An 18615-nucleotide genomic window follows, 5' to 3' on the forward strand; every position below is an offset into this window, starting at 1 on the left:
TATAATTCTAATAATCGAACAATACTAGAAATAAAACATAAGATATATCGACGGGAGTGATATCACACTTTTGTCAGAATCAGAGTTACTCGGGTTTTGTATAGATACAAAATATAACGAGACTGTTATAATATGTTATAATTATATGTTATAATTATAATAAATTTAAAAAAATATGCACGACAATATTGTGATTGAAATCACTTTTAACATGTATCATGATTATACAGGAGAGTAAGACAAGTCTGGCAATGAAACGTTAAGTAACAATTTCAAGAATAAGTATTTATTTGAACTTGATTTATTCAAGACAACTGGATTTATATTTTACAAGTAAATTTACGTATATTACAACAACATGTTAAACAATATAAATTTCTGCATACATAAATAAAATCTAACGAATGTTTGATATCGATTGACGTTATTCAAAATGAAAAGCTGGCGTTTATTAATAGGCAGAACTACAGTTTAACGTGGGCTCTAAACCACGATCCTCGGCATTAAGTTTACCGATTGGCGAGTGACCAACTTAGAAACCATCCCAGAAAACATCCAGTCTTATCCAGCCTGGCTACTGGCGTGACTGGGATCATTTTCCTTGTCTTATCTAGCACAAACACAAATATTAAGCAATCATAAATATAAATTTACAATCATGCCCCAGTAAGATTCGAACCCGTCACGTATCGCAACAGTAGGAAAATCTATATGCTTTTGAAAATAAGATTATATTACTAGTTTAGCTACTATCACTGCTGTGAATGCATTAGAGTAAACACATCTTTAAGCTACCCAAATATTTTGAAGCGCCTTCTCTGAGAATTTACCAGCTAGTGTATTTTAGTATTTATATATCTGACTACCTGTTAGGTGTGTTATTATATAAACTGATCCTAAACTGTTCAAGTTATATATTCCCTTTATTAATGATGGAGTTTTATTGATCAAATTTAGATACCAATAATCCCAATTAAATGTTGAGCAACCTAGAGTGAAATATAAATCATAATCAGATACTGTTCAAGAGTACATTAATAACATACGCGATAAATCGTGTTTAAATATAATGGTAATTGCTGAGAGCCAATAAAGACGTATAAATCAACGTCATGTTAATAAAGTATCTTCATTTAAAGTTAATAAATTATCATTATATATTTTATTAGATATACAATCAGATATAAAAAATTAGACATAAAATAGTTTTTCTCTCGACAACCTTAAGTCACAGGATCTTTTGTTAAATAACAAAATTCGAAGAAGAGACATTCATAACCAATATGTCACTCACCATGCGCATCAGGTCATCAGACAAAAGTGGCGTGATTTGTGGTGTCTGAATTTCAATGTACTGTGCATTTCCCTGAATAGTTTCATCATTAATTTTATCTTATTAATCGATGTTTAATATAGACAGTAATTTATAAACACCTTTTGAGGAAGGTTTGAAAGTTTTTGGGTAGGTCTCGTTTCATTTTTATGGTCAATATATACTTATTTTCCCGAAAGAATCCTATATTTAATTTAATATAATTAGTATTGAATCAAAATTTGTATATTGTATATTGTCTATTGCTGATTGTTTTACATGTGCCTATTTATCTACATGTAAAGTTGATAATTACGGTTTTATCCTCGTTGATATTAATACACTTTTTATGACCGTGTATGACGTACTATATCCAAATATATCTTGTAGAGTACGTTGGCATTCTTTATCATCATTGTTAGAGTTTTTTTTATTTTTTTGCATTTTGAAACAATAATAATAATATTATAGCAATATATTATAATATTGTAACAATCGGAGAGGTTACAGTTATAAAACGTGTAATATTTTAAGAAGTGGAAACTTATTGATTAAATAAATTGCATAAAATATACTGCTAGTCCAATTATATTCTAATACAAACAAAACCTTTATAATATAAACATATTAGTCCTCACATCATGTCATCACACACCACATTGATTTCTTAGAATGTCCAGTGTTATATAAGCCGTTCTATGTAACCTTCCTCTTGAAGAAGCGACCAAAGTTGGTTCCATCTGGACAGCTTATTATTGTAGTAAAATTATTTGATAGTATCGTTGAATTTGAATCATATCGCCATATCGAAAGATTTACACAAGTTTTGGTGGTTCCAAATTCCGATGCCAAGCTTGTACGAAGCATCCACGGACTAGAGATGTTTTACAAAACATGGGTATTTCCTAATTCCAATAGTGCGGGCCCAGCGGATTTTGAGCCTTTTCAATCCACTTTTGGTGACCTTAGAGCTTAAACTAGGATACTTTTATCAGACTTCCACTAAACTGTGCTAAGGATTACTTCGAGTAACGATCGCCAATCCAACTTCAATCTGTCTTTTTTTCTTGCAAAGTGAGATGATCGGGTTAATCCGGCTGCTTCAATTATGAAATCTGTAATATTTAAAACAAACAAAAACTTCAAAATGATTTGAGAGATGTTTTATTTTAAGGAAAAGAAGTAGTGACTTATTGGAACAACTGTGCAAACGATATTGTCGGCCATTCTAATATAAAAAGTCCTATAATGTAGACACATCACATCTTCAGAAACTACAATTACCACCATTTCTTAGAACATCCAGTGTACTATAAGTCGCGCTATATACCTAGAAATTTGTTAATTGTAACTAACATCTTATTAGAGTATACGCACATTTCTCACATTTTCGATACATTTTTTAATTTTTATTACATTCTAATACATTTTTTTAGGTTATTAATAATACCAATACTCAGATCTAGTGTCATCAAAATATGATTTAAGGAGTTAATATAGCAAGGAAGAGTTGTAAGTTGGTTAATTAAACGTTAATGTTGAACTATGACCCATCATTCGATATATAGATTATAAAAAACTACACTTCAGCTCTTTATACTTCATAGGAGGTTTTCTCTTGTTCGCTGTAAACATCTTAATAGTTCTATTAATGCTTTTGATGTTACTCTTTATCGCTTTTAGCGCTTAAAGAAAAATATACAATGTCATTTTGCAGGATGCACGTTGTTTGCGTACATCGTATGGTACTGAATAAACAAAGAGGGTCAATTCTATAAAAAGTTCATTTAACTCCTGTGGATCGTTGAAAATACATCGTGCATTGCGAGTAAAACTGCTTGCAAAATTGCCGTTACATTATTTTTGGATATTGTTTACTTCAGCGAAACGTATATTGTGTTGTTGTGGCTCTTTTAACACTTCCTTATGCCCATAAAAAATATTGAGTAGCCGCTGGAACCTTGAGTTTATTTTCAAAGTATAAACATTTTTGAGCTGTGAAAATATTCATTCTCTGTTCATTGTATTTGTCAGATACATTTTATATATTAACTTCCTTAATAAGTTTACACAAAATGGTTACGGTTAGAAAGTTATTTCTATCTTATCTTACAACATATCTCTTAAATACAATAGAGAAGTTTACAAAGTTATCTAGTTTTTTTACCAATGAAGAAATAATAAATTTTTCAATTATCAATTACAATCGAGTTAATTAATTATTTCGATTTAATGTTTTTTATGTTTATATTATATGCAACATAATTTAGAGTTTGAAGAATTTGCCTAAAAAATAGATAATTGAAAATGTGTTTTTAGACATTTTTTTTATCAGCAAATTTAATGGTTATATTCTGAATAGAATCACGGTCAAATCTTTTGATCACTTCTAATAATTTTGTTCTAAACTTTATTTATTTATTTAAATATTTTAAAGTCTCCTTTTACTAACTAGGCATACCTACCGACCGATCTTACTCAGCTTGGTTACTGGTGTGACTGGGGTCATTTTCCTTGTCGGATTTTACACTCTTGCCTAGGACAATCACAAATATTAAACAATCACATACATACATTTACGACCATGCTCCAGCCAGATTCGAACCCGTGACTATCGCAACAGTAGGAGTTCCGTCCGGTCGCCTTTATATACACCACCAAGCAGGCATAAACTTTGTTTATTGTTTTCAGTTTTTAAATTGTGCTGCACAGTGTTGTTTATCTCCTGCGGTAAATAATTATTCTTATGTTTTCGAGAGAGTGTGGCGAAACACAAATATTTTTAATAAAGTACAAATAAATATTCTTTTTTGGCACTCGGCTTACTTAATATTATAGAAACGTTATTTACACTTTTAGGAAATGATAGACATAAACAAAAATGGTAAATTTGTTTATTTACAACGCAGTTCTTACAGCATTATTTATTGAAAAGAACACAGAAAGTTTAAAATAATTAATTTAAATAGTGAAAAATAATACCAAGGAATAGGTTATCAACGGGTCTTGGTCAATGCATTATATTTATTCAAAATTGTAGCATGGAACCTCAAAAATCGAAAAAACATGTTATTTCTAAGTTCTGCGTCACATATAGTTCTTTTTTATTTTAAGTTGATAATATTGGAACTGTGATTTTTTCTTATTAACATTTTTGATAGCTATTACATTGATATTATAAAGATAAACTTGGAGAAACAATTGCGGATCATTACTACCCCTTCTCTAATACTTTTACATTTTTTAAAAATCTAGTATGTCATATGCTAAAACCAGATAAAGCTGATGCTCAATCTATTACGATTGTTTACATTAATACGTATACGTGTTTTCAAGTTTAAGTAGGTAATATCAGTATTATAATCTTTAAAAATCTCCAAATTAAATATTGTACAAACAATTGATAACGAAATTCTCGGAACTGGAATATTTTTGTTATTAATGCGCTTCAAATATTTAATAAATTTTAATCTTTATTTGCTGTCATTCTAAAATAGATTTTATTGTATAGTAGTGGGTTATGTTGTTATTGCAGTCAACGTGTGAACATTTTTTGAATGAATACTTTAATATAAAATACTTCTAACAAACAGCAACAGCATATGTGATTATAATAAATTAATATACGTCAAAAAAATAAGATTATATTAAAATGTTGGAATATCTATTAAAATGAATATACAAACAATACGCAATTATACATTTCTGAATATAAGAACTAGTTTAGTGATACATTTTTCATAATGATGATCTGGTTCATCTCCTGTTAAAAATACTTTAAAATTAAGTGCTTGTATATCCTAAACCTTTAAATTAACTACCAATTTCAAAGGTTCACTAAAAATATTTTAATCTTTTTTTATAATGTTTAAGAAATTTTTTTTTTTTGAAAAAATAAAAAAATATCGACTAACAAAACTATTTATATCGAAATTTTTTCGGCGCACGTGGGTGTCAGTCCAGATAAACCGTAAATGGTAATTGAAACTCTAAAATATAACAAAAATACCTTATTATTTTTAACACTTTTTACAATATTACCAACATTTCGTATATTTTAGAAATATATCATTGCCTTGATAATTTTTTATTGTTTCATGACCTTTACTTGTTTTTTATACCCATTATTCTTTCTTAAAGTTTCTTGAATAACAATTTTATGTTTTTAGGCTAATATTTCACTACTTTTATTGTTTCTTAAAAATATCGATATATTTTTCGTAAAATATCGATATTTTTTATACTTTTTTTCGATGGCTGACACACCTACTTTCGTGAAGTGGATCGTTTTCGACTTTTTCGATCGCGTGAAAACAACTGGCAGCACATGAACATGAACATGAAGTGACACATGAACTGCCAAGTTGTCTGAAAGTCCTTTGTCATTTTGAGCTAAGTTTTCTCTATACTATAAATCTATAATAAGTCTAACAATTCATTGTCTTTGATGTTTTATGGTCATTGAGGTCGTTCATTGTCACCATATATCGTTGATCAAAATAATCGCAACTGATATTTGATGTTGCCAAAATAGCAGTCTTTTATTGCGGCATTCATTTGAATTTAATTGTTTGCCAGGTATGCGTCACTTAATTATTCCTCTAGGGTTTACAAAATCGGCGCCAGCTTACAATCGTCGAGAAAACTCATAATGTGTTTTTGCGATTATTCTAAATTACTGTTAATGGCAAATCCTATCAAATATTTTAGTTATCTCTAAATATACTTCACTTGTTTTTATCTATTTTCACATGTCACTATTTCGTTCTATTATTGAATATAATATATAATGGCATTGAGTATTAAATAAACCGTGATTTATAATCAGAATATCCCTTCTTCCTGGAGTAACGTTTCTTTTTGCCATGTTTTTGGCAAACACATATACTTCGTGCAAAAATAATATCATTCGAATCCATTCTAGGTCCGGTTTTCCAGTTTTTCATATTATACTATATATAGTTCATTATATAGCTCAAAGAAATGTTAGAAATACTAATATCTAATGAAATTATTATACAAAGTACATTGCTTAACTCAGTTCAATTGTCTATTACAAAAATGTATTGAGATTCAAAGATCTAATATTTTTAAGAGGTTTTAAGAAATGATGAGAATGTACTCCTTTAATCTCACCAAACTCATAGAATATCTTTATGAGCAAATTGACATAGGCAACAAATAATTGAAACAAAAATGTTATCAAATATAATTTATTTTAACATTATAGTACATCTAATACTATATTATTGAGAACTTAAAACTACAATTAAGAACACAGGTATAATAGTTTGTAGGTTAGATTTGTTTTGCTTACATTGAAAGGTGGCCTCTATTATCTCGTTCCATTTCGAAATAACCTATTAAAGCTGCTATCAATTTGTGACCCTGAATATCTATTGTTTTCGGCATTTTCAAACAAAGTGATATGATATATTATGGAGGGACTTAAAATTTATAAGAATAATCAAAAGGCTAAAATAATGTTTGCCGGTTTATAACCTGCAATAATTATAACTAATATTTTGAATAATTTAGCGTAAATCTGAGAACTGGACAGCGACCAGCTGTCAGACGTATGCAAAATTCTTGAAAGCAATAGTGATAAGAGGTTTTAACTCTTATCTATAAATTATTATGGCTGTATAATTAACTGTAGTTTTTAGATATACTATAATGTTAAAATATATTATATTTGATAACATTTTTATTCAGTTATTTTATTTAGATTAAATTTTTTTTGTATGTCAAAGCTAAATTGAACTAAAACTCAGATTTGATGCGGGAACGTTGCAATGTTACGACGTCACAAATATCCATGACGCATAACTAAAAAAACTTTAAATAGACTATATAAAGTGTTATACCGGTTAAATAATTGGAAAGATAAAAATTACACATAATACTTAAAACTTTTAATATATTTTTTTATTACAATGTATACCATCAGCTCTTAAATCAAATAACATTCCAATTAAACGTTATAAATAAAATTAAGGAAAGATAAATTAGCCGACGCCACAAACAAATACGCCAGCAAAGCTCCAGCGAAACGAAACGTTTAAATAATCGGACATGTTATTTTCGTTGAATGTTTTGCAGGCGTTTTACATACGCAAAGATTATATGTGCTGTGAAAACGATTGAGAAATGGTTAACGGCATTTTTTACTTCAGACTATTTGTCGCTTGCCGGCCGATAGCCGCGAATCACCTCGAAAAATAATAAACAATCTCGAAATTTTCTTGTTTAATTGGCGTTAAACATTTATTGCAAAATATTATGTTAAAGCTAGATTTATAGTATTATTGTGATCCATGGGAAGTGGGATAGTTTTATTGCTTCTAATTTATGTTATTTTGTCTGTTGATATGTTTGCATCTTCAGATATCCCAATTTTCCGTATTAATATGTAATTCACCTTCATAATTTGGTAATATCAAGTATGGTGGTAAAAACTCATTACTTAAGTGTCAAGTCTGATACGTGGTTGTTATATCATTGTGGACAGACCTACATGATTTTTTAGATACTTAACCAACAAAAGTAACAAAGTCTCATGATATTCCAATTATTATTTTACAAGTTGCTCTGGTTTTATAGTTACAACCCTTGTTATTATCACAACAATAAATAAATAACATTTGTTAAAAGATTAGCCATCAGCTGACTATATTGATTAATTACAAAAACACTTTTGTAAATCAAAAATCAAAAAGTTACAGCTGTGTAGGTATTAATGTATTATTCTTAAGAGTATGTTGATGAATATTTAGGAATTTCAAAGAGATGAAGAAATTTTGAACTTGAGTCTACAATAATTATGCAATGTTTTTATGATCCAAATTTATTATTTTTAGATCCTTGTTCGGGGTTTACATTTTCCAAGGTTTATTAATCTCCAAAGATCAAGTTTACATTAACCTTGAGTCTAATTAGAGAAACAATCACAATTTTACTGATGGTCATTTTGGAAAACAAATATTGTTATCCATTTCGAAAACGTAAATTAATTTTTTATTATATTAGTTATATAAATCTTTATGGGACGATGCAATTTTACTGGGTTGTTAAGTTAAACATATAATTATTTTTCTTATATTTATATTGTATTGTATATAAATAATAATAAACATGAAAGCCTAGACTATGTTTATAAATACATAAAAATATGTCAGTAAGGTTTTATTAATCATGGATATTGGCTAACTAACGTTGTAGTGGCAGATCTAAATATGTTTTGAAAGAGAAAGTTAGTATCTTGACTTCTCGGCGAGTACGTTTCAAGGGAAATTTGGATTTGGAAAGATCTTGAGCCTCTTAGATTTTATCTGGATCTAACGATGTAATATTATTCCATTAGGAGAGTTGTAAAAAAAGTTAATAACAAAATAATTGACATCTGAAGGTGTTATGGACTTTCTTGGCATTTTCTTTATCAATCATTAAGCTTCATCAAACAAAGCCAACAAGCTTGACCATTTGAAACATCAAATTTCGACAAGTACTTCTAATCCCCCTATTCTCTAATATTATGATGAACGGAGATTTAGTGCCAGATAGCTATGACTGTTTTTGCGGTAAAGATGTTTTTGGTTTCACACAATTGATAAATTACTTTGAAGAGCAACACATTCATGGAGAGTATTAGGTTAAGTATACTGGATTTAAATGTGGTTAAACTGGACATTTTGCATGAATATTAAGCATAAGAAACAAGAATATTAAGCTTCATCGTCCCTTCACAATCATAGCTAAGATGTGTAATAGGCAGAATGTGTAAATTAAAGGTCATTACATTGAATGTAATAAAATTTTATATTTCCCTTTATTAAGGCTAGTAATTTATATTAACAACCCTTATATTGGCCTTATATAGTTAGCTGGACCTATCAGTAATTCTCTTAACATAACTAATTCTCTCTAACTCTTTTAATTTTATTATACATTTAGCACTTATGTTAATTAAGTCATCTGTAATTGGGGGTCATTGGCATTGACATCTGGCATTGGGGTATTTAATTACTTTCAGGTTATATTTTTTGATCTTATAACAACATTTTTTGTCACAGCTCAAATGTTCCTTTCTCCATTATCTTTCTATTTCAGGCTTAGTATATAAGCGGTTTTAAATACTTAATTTTTGTATCATCACGTGAAAACAATGTAATTAATGTAGGAGTTAATAATGTAACCAATGTTCTGATTTCTGAGGCTGTTATTTTTCTCGAATATTAATTCTGTCGATGTTTTTACTCTGACATCACTTCCTGTTTTTGGGCCAATTTCTTAAATCGGACAACAAACATTCGAATTTGTATTAAGTTTACGTTTTTCTTACATGTTTCGTCACTTTAATGTACCTAATCTATACTACTTGAATAAATAAGAAGCTTTTATAATACTGATTGCTAATTACTTCCTCGTATTTATTCAATATCCACAAGAAAACCTGATAAACAACTCTGGTCTGGTCTGCGGCTAAAATTCGAAAATGTTCGTGTGGCTAAAAATAATTCATTGAATAATGACGAATGTTTTTTTTAATAATTGTCCTTGTCCTTCGAATGAAACAAAGCATTAGGTTGGCAAAAAAATTAGGGGTCTCTGTTTTTGGAAATCAAATGATCATTGAAGTGCGAAATTATTATCAATTTTAGAAAATTCTACCAGAATAATTAACGGATTTTTGATTATTTTATATTGTCATTGCCTTTGTCCCTAACCGCAGAAAACTATTTGTTATTAAAATAGTTCAGTTGCTGTGTTCTTTTTGGGAACCACTTGATTGCTTAAGCATGAAATTAAGGTTATAAAAGTCTAACAAAATTAAAATATCTCATATTTGGGGTTGTCTTTATTGTTGTCGTCTTTGTTCTTCGACTTGATGGAAAACTTTTAAATATACTAGGTTTACAAAGATGTTGGTATTATATACTTAGGGGTTTATATAGCTCGGTTTATATGGAATGGAGGTAGGACGAAATAAAACTGTGGTGTGTACATGATTAAATAAAAATATAAAATACAATGGATAAAAGGAAGCGGCGCTGGTTTTACCTGAAGAGACGCTTGAGCAGTCGATGGTGGGACGTCTAAAATGTACGATGGCAAGTGACTGAATGAATCAAAATACCCTTCAATAATATTTGTTGATAATTTTATTTAACTCCAGTGTTATTTTCTCTGATGATGCAAATAGCTTTCCTTAAGTCGAGGAATATTAGACTACACGGTAGACCGTTTCTCTTGATCAACACTATCCCTATCTTTTTGGTTTGTTTAATGATGTTATGTAATTAGTTTCTTTTGTTTTTTTTGTAATATTTTAGTACATCTTCATATATTTTTCTCTTATATCGTATTTATGGTTCTCCTAAAGCACATGTTTCACCTCTTAAAATATATATAACATATTTTATAGAAGGAAGCCCATAATGAGCCCATAATATATCATAATGAGATTAATATGTGCTTAATAACATAAGAAACATTTGATATAATTTAAAATTATATAACTTCATATGTCAGAAATACTATGAATACTAAAGACTAAACTATTACGATCATAGTTTTTATACTATTGTCTTATGCATATTAATTATTATTGTGATAATATAAATTGTTATTGAAATAAATATCAAGGCAGAAGGGAGCTGCTGTTTTCTAGCTATCTAACTTATAAGTAGTTCAGAAAAATAAGACGATTTTAAAAAGTAAATGTATTTTTGTTGTATTAATTGATAATTTTAATTATAACTTCATAATTTATTAACTATTAACCACATCTAGAACATATTTAATATATTACCATAACTTAGTTTTATTATTTAAATTAAAAAGGTGGATAATCTCATATATTTTTTAATAGAACTGACTAATCATTAAAATTCGTATTTTAATATTGTTTTTTTTTATTTAAAGTTGTTTCATATTATAGTCACCCAAATCCTTCACGAATTTTTCCATTAGTTGAATTGCAAGGCACATCGAATATCAAGCTACAGTCAACATGTAGCTTTCACTGAACGTTACCACTTTATGTTATTTTTATTCGATATATTCAGTTTACCTAGCCCCTTGTTTCTAGTTTCGTTCCTAAACTTCCTTCGTTCTTAAACTTAAATTGAATTATAATAACGAATTAATTGAATAATTAATTGAATTATTTATAACGATTTTTTAATTAAACTCTTTTATTGGATATGTTGAATAAGAAATTAATTTATTCATGCTGTTGATTTAGGCAGAGAACGGATCGAATGTATTTCTAAAATTTAACTTAAGTTGAATTAGGAATAATTAATAAATTTTCAGAGTTGTCGTTACCAACATATAGTCTATTCAAAGTTATTTTGTACATACGTCATTTAAATTTGTGACGTTAAAACGTCGCAATGTTGCCGCATCAACTCTGAGTTTTAGTTCAGTTTGTCTTTAAAGTATAACAAAATTCTAATCTAAATAAAACAATTGAACATTTGAATATTATCAAATATAGTTTATTTTAACGTTATAGTTTAACCGCAATAGTTTATACGTTAGAGTTATAATCTCTTGTCACTATTACTTACAAGAATTTTGCATACGTTTGACAACTGGACGACTTTGACAGGCTTATTCGTTTATGCGTTCGAACTAACAAATGTTGTGTGAAATTCTGAAACGAATTTGTAAATTGCGACAGGCAATACATTAAACATCTTTATGTTCAAAATAAATTTGAATAGACTATACATATAGAATATACATGAATTTTACTTGGAGATAATGTCGCTATTCTTCGTTCTTCTAGCCTTTAATTGTGCCAGTCTGGTTATTGGTACTTTTTATATTATATAAATTTATGCGGAGTGCCATTTAGAAATCTATTTTCCAAACAAACTTATTATTGGAAAATGATCATAGCGTTATTCATTGTCGCTATTTGGCCTAAATATCTTTTAGATATAATTCAATTTATGATTTTTATTTTATTTATAAAAACGACAGACTGTTGTCAATTATATATAAAAACGTAATTTGGACATTTTGGAGAATATCGAAATTCTATATGAATAACTACCAGCTTAGTAGTTGCAGTGGTTAAGTCTGCGAAACAATCATAGGGCATGGCTGTACATTTATATTTATGATTGTTCCTTATTCTGTTCATACGCAAAAGTATAAAATCCGATAAGTAAATCATTCCAGTCAGGTTAGTAACCATTGCGCTGAGTAAGACAGGATGTTTTGGTATTGTCTGGGATGATCAGGGTTAATTGCGATGACTATGGTTTGAGCATACGCTAAATAGTAGGTTAAGTCACTAAAATATCAAAGAAACTAACGTGTCTTAAAATCCATCTACATACGATTTTCATTTCATTTTTTCATGTCATTTCTATATATTTTCTTGCAGTTAAAATTTAAATATTTCATATACAATACAAACAAGATTGAATTTATTATGTCAATAAAAGGATTGCAGTTATGCTTTGTATCGCTATTTTTCGGTAACATCTACATTAGAAAGGTAAATATTTTTTAGAAATTATAATTGTTTTTGGCATGTAAATATTATTTTACTTCATTTCGCTATCGATTGATAATGCAAATAATAACACAAAATGACCTTTATTCATCCAATAAGAGATATTCTGGAAGAAATTTTACGTTCGGTTATAAATACGATATTTTTATATCACTTTAAAAATTGAGTTTATGCGAAATTATGGTTCTCCGTTTAATTATTAAATTATAGATGAATATCGTGATGAAATGCACCAGAATACGTTTAAAATTGAACTATTGATAAGTTTATAGGGAAAAACCATATTATTTATCTAAAAATCATGATTAAATGACACAATTATTATTACTAGATAATTATGATGTCATATTGTATACTAAAGGCTATATTAAGATATTCATTGATACTTTTTCATACACTTAGTTTTATGGTAATTTTTAATCCATTTTATAATATTATAATCGAAGCCATTATAATTCATCGTCATAGATAACAATAAAATACTAGAATACACGTGTTAATTATGATGTAGAACAATGAACGTCGCGAATCTATATTAGAAATAAGGTTATCCAAATGTTGACCTTTTGGAAGCGCAATCAATTTTTGCGCTGCATATTAGTTTTGCCCTGGAAAATACTATTCACTTTGTACCCTGGCCTTAACTACTAATATCAGGTCAGTACATTCTTGTCTATTTTAAACATATATTTTAATAATGTAACGACTGAAAAGTATCTTATCCAGCTAATAAAGTGTTCTTTTGAAAATCTTTGAATATATTTTTTTAACTTTAAACTAAATACAGTTGTACTTACACTTTTCTAATATTTGTGTATTTTTTATTTTAAAATAATGTGTATCGGCCTTCTTGACAATAAAGAATTTATGAAAATGCTGCAGTAAGTTTTTCCTACGGTGCATATGCATATATTAAATTATTAATTGTCCTTTTTTTAATAGCCTAATAATATTCTACATTTATCTCAAATTTTCAACCAATTGTTGTTTTTTGATCACTCTCTCAATTCCTAAATTTAATTATCTGATCTCACTCAGCTAAATACTGTTTTGATTCCGATGTTTATTGATGAATTTATTTTTTATTAATTGTTTAGACCAAACTGAGTGAAACAATACTTTAAATATGAACTAATCAACTGAATCACATTAGATTTAAATATAGCTAATATATCTCTTAATCAACCACGAACTGACATTTTGCAGGAATTTTTTATGGTTTTATTTTGTTTTCTGGAGAAACCACTTATGGGACATCAATAGTTTCTTAAAGAACTTTATACTTCATTTTCACTTTAATTTTATTATATATATATATTTATTATTATATATATATATATATATATATTATTATATATATATATATATATATTCTAAAGTCTCCTTTCATCAACTCTGGGTTTATCTGGACTGGGCCTAAAGTTTAACGTGGGCTCCGAACCACGTCCTCAGCATTAAGCGTTAAGCACCGACTGGCGAGTGACCAATTTTAGAAATTATCCCAGAAGACATCCGGTCTTACCCAGCCTGGTTACTGGCGTGACTGGGATCATTTTCCTTGTCGGATTTTACACTTTTGACTAGAACAATCACAAACCTAAATTTACGACCATGCCCCAGCAGGATTCGAACCGGCGACTATCGCAACAGTAGGAGGCCCGTCCCATCGCCTTTACAACTGCGCCACCAAGCCGACTAATTTTATTTCTTAATATATGTTCAGTTTTAACATGAAATATCTTTTTCGATTGTTGGGGAAATATTAAGTATGACTACAGTTACTGTAAAACGTATTTTATTAGAGATACCATTTAACAATCATATTGTAACAAAATATATTTTAATATGTTTTGATATGTTGTTAGTTAATAAGCGAAAATAATAGAATAAGTTAATTTTTTCACATCCATTTTTTATATTGAAACGCAAATTTCTTGAAAATACGTATTCAGCATAGAAACTGCATAAATTAACATTTAAAAAATTATTGATCGTTAATCATCTTAATTAACAATTGAAATATAAACACAAAAATTAAGGTCTTAACAATAAGATCAAGAACAATTGTTTTGTTTATTGTTGTTTTTTAACAATGTTATCAAATCAAAGTCTATTCAGCACGGGAATAATCAACTTTAAGAAAAACGCATATTTCGAGATTTAACATATTTGAAAATGAGATTATTTACATTTTGGTTAACATTAACAGAACCTGATTCTTTTACAATAAGAATTTATGGGTAACACTTATATGACTGAAATAATTTAGTTATTAATTTATTATTGTTACAACAAAATAATGAATTTAAATTTATAGAATATTATATATAGTAGAATATTTAAATTAAAATGTTGTACAATTGTTAAAATGTAAAAGATACTAGTATTTATATAATTCTGACTAAGAATTAAGTTAAATGTCAACGAAAACATTCCTAATCGTCTATGCTAGTTATCTCGTCTTATCGCTCAACTCAGCGGTGATATCGTCAATTCGTTTAACGAATTAGTTTATTTGGGCCGCTCGGTACGCTGTGTACACATTTTATTATTAGCACTCGCAATTTAAACAATATTTATAACATTACGACACGTCTCATCCTTTCAGTTGTACCGTAACAGTCGACATGAACGCACGCTTTATCGTTTCAGGTGCCCAATCAGCACCGGCGCCAAGACGGGGTGCTCTCAATCAATTCAACCCTCTTCTAGTAGCCATGGTAGGACTACCGGGCCGAGGAAAAAGTCTCCTAGCCAAAAGACTGTGCCGTTTCTTGAATTACACGAGCGATACTTGTGCAGGTAAGTCTAGACTAAACCCAGTATTATTGATATTCATGGAGTAGGATTTTTAAAAAGGGGGGAACGAAATAGTCAAGGCTAACACAGACTTGTCACGGTCGTAAACCGAAAGTTAGTTTTCTCTTGTTCGAATCATATTTCTGCTAAAAATACTTCCGATTTTGCGATTCGATTTCTGTAAACGAGGTTATATTCGTGTTGTCATGTAGGTTATCACTGCTATCTATCTCTAGTTATGCATATATCAGGGAGTGTCATGAAAAAGTAACTGAAAAATTCAAAATACTATACTTTGGACCGTGGCTAGTGTATACGAGGCAGTTCCACGAAGTTAAAATAATATTATATCAAATTAACGGTATGATTTCGAACGTTCTTGTTCAAATAATAGTCAATAATATTTTGTAAATAAATACTATTGTTATAAATGTTGAAATGCTGCTGTTGATTGTACCTTTTATTTAATTCTAATGTATTGAAATAATACCAGTATTAATAGTAATATTTAATAACATTATTTTAGTCCATGAAATGGTATATATTGAAAGTTAGTAATGAATATTAAGGAGATTTAAATTTATGCATATAAATAAATAATACATAATTTGATTGATTTTGGATCTTACAAAACCATTATGTATATGTTTTTGTATTATTTTTAACTGGCATAAAAAGCACGCATTCCGCTAAAATATAATTTAATAAGTATATTTAATAAATTTATTTTGATCTTTATTTATTTGATGATTTTGGTGAAAAATGATCCCAGTCTCGCCAGTAACCAGGCTAGGTAAGACCGGATGTCTCCTGGGATGATTTTTAAAACTGGTCACTCGCCAGTCGGTAGGCTAAATGCTGAGGACCGTGGTTCGGAGCCCCGGTTAAACTTTAGGTCCAGTCCAGATAAACCCATAGGTGGTAAAAGGAGACTTTAAAATATATATAAAAAATAATATTGTTTATATGTTATTATCAAAATTATATTAGAAAATATTTTAGTAGTAATTAAAAAAAATGTTCTTGCTTTCAAATGTAGCCTTCTGTGAAAAAACTTCGAATGATCCAGTTTTTTACTTCTCTTAAAGATCTGAAGTGCTGGTCAGGCAAATTATTGATCGATACATTTTATACTCTGGAGAATATGGTGGGTGTGGTAGGACGTCCCATTTAAGTGTTTACATGTAGATTTTCAAGGATCTTCCAAAATGTAGGCGAACATTGTTCAAACGCATTAATAGCCATCTTTCATGCTGGTTCGGATTAACATTTTATTTCTGCGTCTTTTTATACTTTCGGCCTTTTGTTACGGCCTTTGTTGTCCCACTTAATTGTGGCAGAATTCTTCATAGCAATAAAAAAAAATCTCGCTAATGGTGATGATTTAGTTTAGTAAAATGACGGTAGTAATTGAAAATACGCACTGATGTATATTTACCAATTGTAGATATGAAAACCGCGGAAGCAAAGCTTGTTAAATTTGGTAATATTTAAAAAAAGAATTTGGTAATATTTTAAGAAGAAAAACAACATACTATAATCTATTACAAGTCTATTAAAGAAATACGTTTTTAAATAACGTTATTTACCATAATGATGACGTTTTAAAATATCAAATAGGTTATAATTAACATTAGAAAAGAGGTAGAATACTCCCGAAACAACATTTCAAGGCTTTCCATGAATTTTTTTTAATAAAGTCCAACTGATAAACAACTTTCTCTTTTGATGTTTACGATTTTCTTTCGTATGATCATATGATATTCCTGTTCATATATATTCGTAACCCCCACATTTTTCAATTTACATATGGGTACAGTTTCTATTTCTTTATAAAAGCTTCCAATTTTCTCAAATCGTTTTCATTAACTACTCCTTTTTGAAATCATTAAATTTAATAACTTAAAATATTCGCTTTACGAGCACCAATTGGTTTATGCGATACAACAACAATTGGTTCGTTTCATTCATCTATTTCGGGATAATTTAACGCTATTTATAAATCTATCATTCGCGGAGTACTCACTTCGATAATTCTATTAAGAATGGAGCCAAAAATAATTTGATTAAATACTACTCATAATATCACTTGTTAATAGAACTACGCAATATTTTTTATTACATCTTACATTAGATATGCGTAGTACAATCTTATTTTACAAATTAATTATATTATTCCGTTCTACTTGCACCAATAAACAAGCAAGATGTCCTTTGAAAAGTCCCCGGTCTACCATAGTAAAACACATTTTTTTTTGGCAAAGTTAGTTTTTATTCAACATAATTCCGTTCAAGGGTGATACACTTATTATAGCAACCCTCCAACTTTTCGATACCATTTTTGTAGTACGATTTGTCCTTTGCTTCAAAATAGGTTTAGATTAGTCGATCACCTCTTCATTCGACGAAAGTCAGAGAAGAACAGGAATATAGTCGCTGGGGGCCATATCTAGAGAATACGGTGGACGAGGAAGCAATTCGAAGCCCAATTCATGGATTTTTGCCATCGTTTTCACTGACTTGTGACACAGTTCATTGTCTTGGTGAAGCAGCACTTTCTTTTTCTTCAAATGCGGCAGATTCTCTGGCCTTCAAACGGTCCAATAACGCCATGTAATAGTCGCTGTTGATGGTCCTTCCTTTTTCAAGGTAGTCAATGAAAATTATTCCATGCGCATCGCAAGATAGAGACGCCATAACCTTGCCAACCGACTCTTGTGTTTTCCCACGCTTTGGAGCGGGTTCATCGTGTGCAGTCCACTCGGATGACTGCCGATTGGACTTCGGATTGAAATGATGGAGACATGTTTCATCCATTGTCACATATCGATGCAAAAACTCGAGTTTATTACGCTTGATCATCTTCAAACACTGCTCCGAATCATCAACTCGTCGTTGTTTTTGGTCAAAAGTGCACAGAGCTTTCTAATACCCAAATATTCGTGAATGATATAATGTACACATTCAGTTG

At 29.3% G+C, this 18615-nt stretch overlaps 1 protein-coding gene across 1 annotated transcript in view; it reads left to right on the forward strand.

Moving 5' to 3' along the window:
• Positions 1-18615, forward strand: part of LOC143193605 (6-phosphofructo-2-kinase/fructose-2,6-bisphosphatase) — a 47505-nt gene that overhangs the window by 13620 nt on the left and 15270 nt on the right. Inside the window, exon 2 of the mRNA XM_076399959.1 lies at positions 15498-15647. Coding sequence (XP_076256074.1) covers positions 15498-15647 — 150 coding nt within the window. The remainder of the gene's footprint in view (positions 1-15497; positions 15648-18615) is intronic.

The sequence above is a fragment of the Rhynchophorus ferrugineus genome, unplaced genomic scaffold (genome assembly GCF_030347505.1).
Source record: "Rhynchophorus ferrugineus isolate W39M unplaced genomic scaffold, kcgeb_rfMv2 rfM1, whole genome shotgun sequence".
NCBI classification, from domain to species: Eukaryota; Metazoa; Arthropoda; class Insecta; order Coleoptera; family Curculionidae; genus Rhynchophorus; species Rhynchophorus ferrugineus.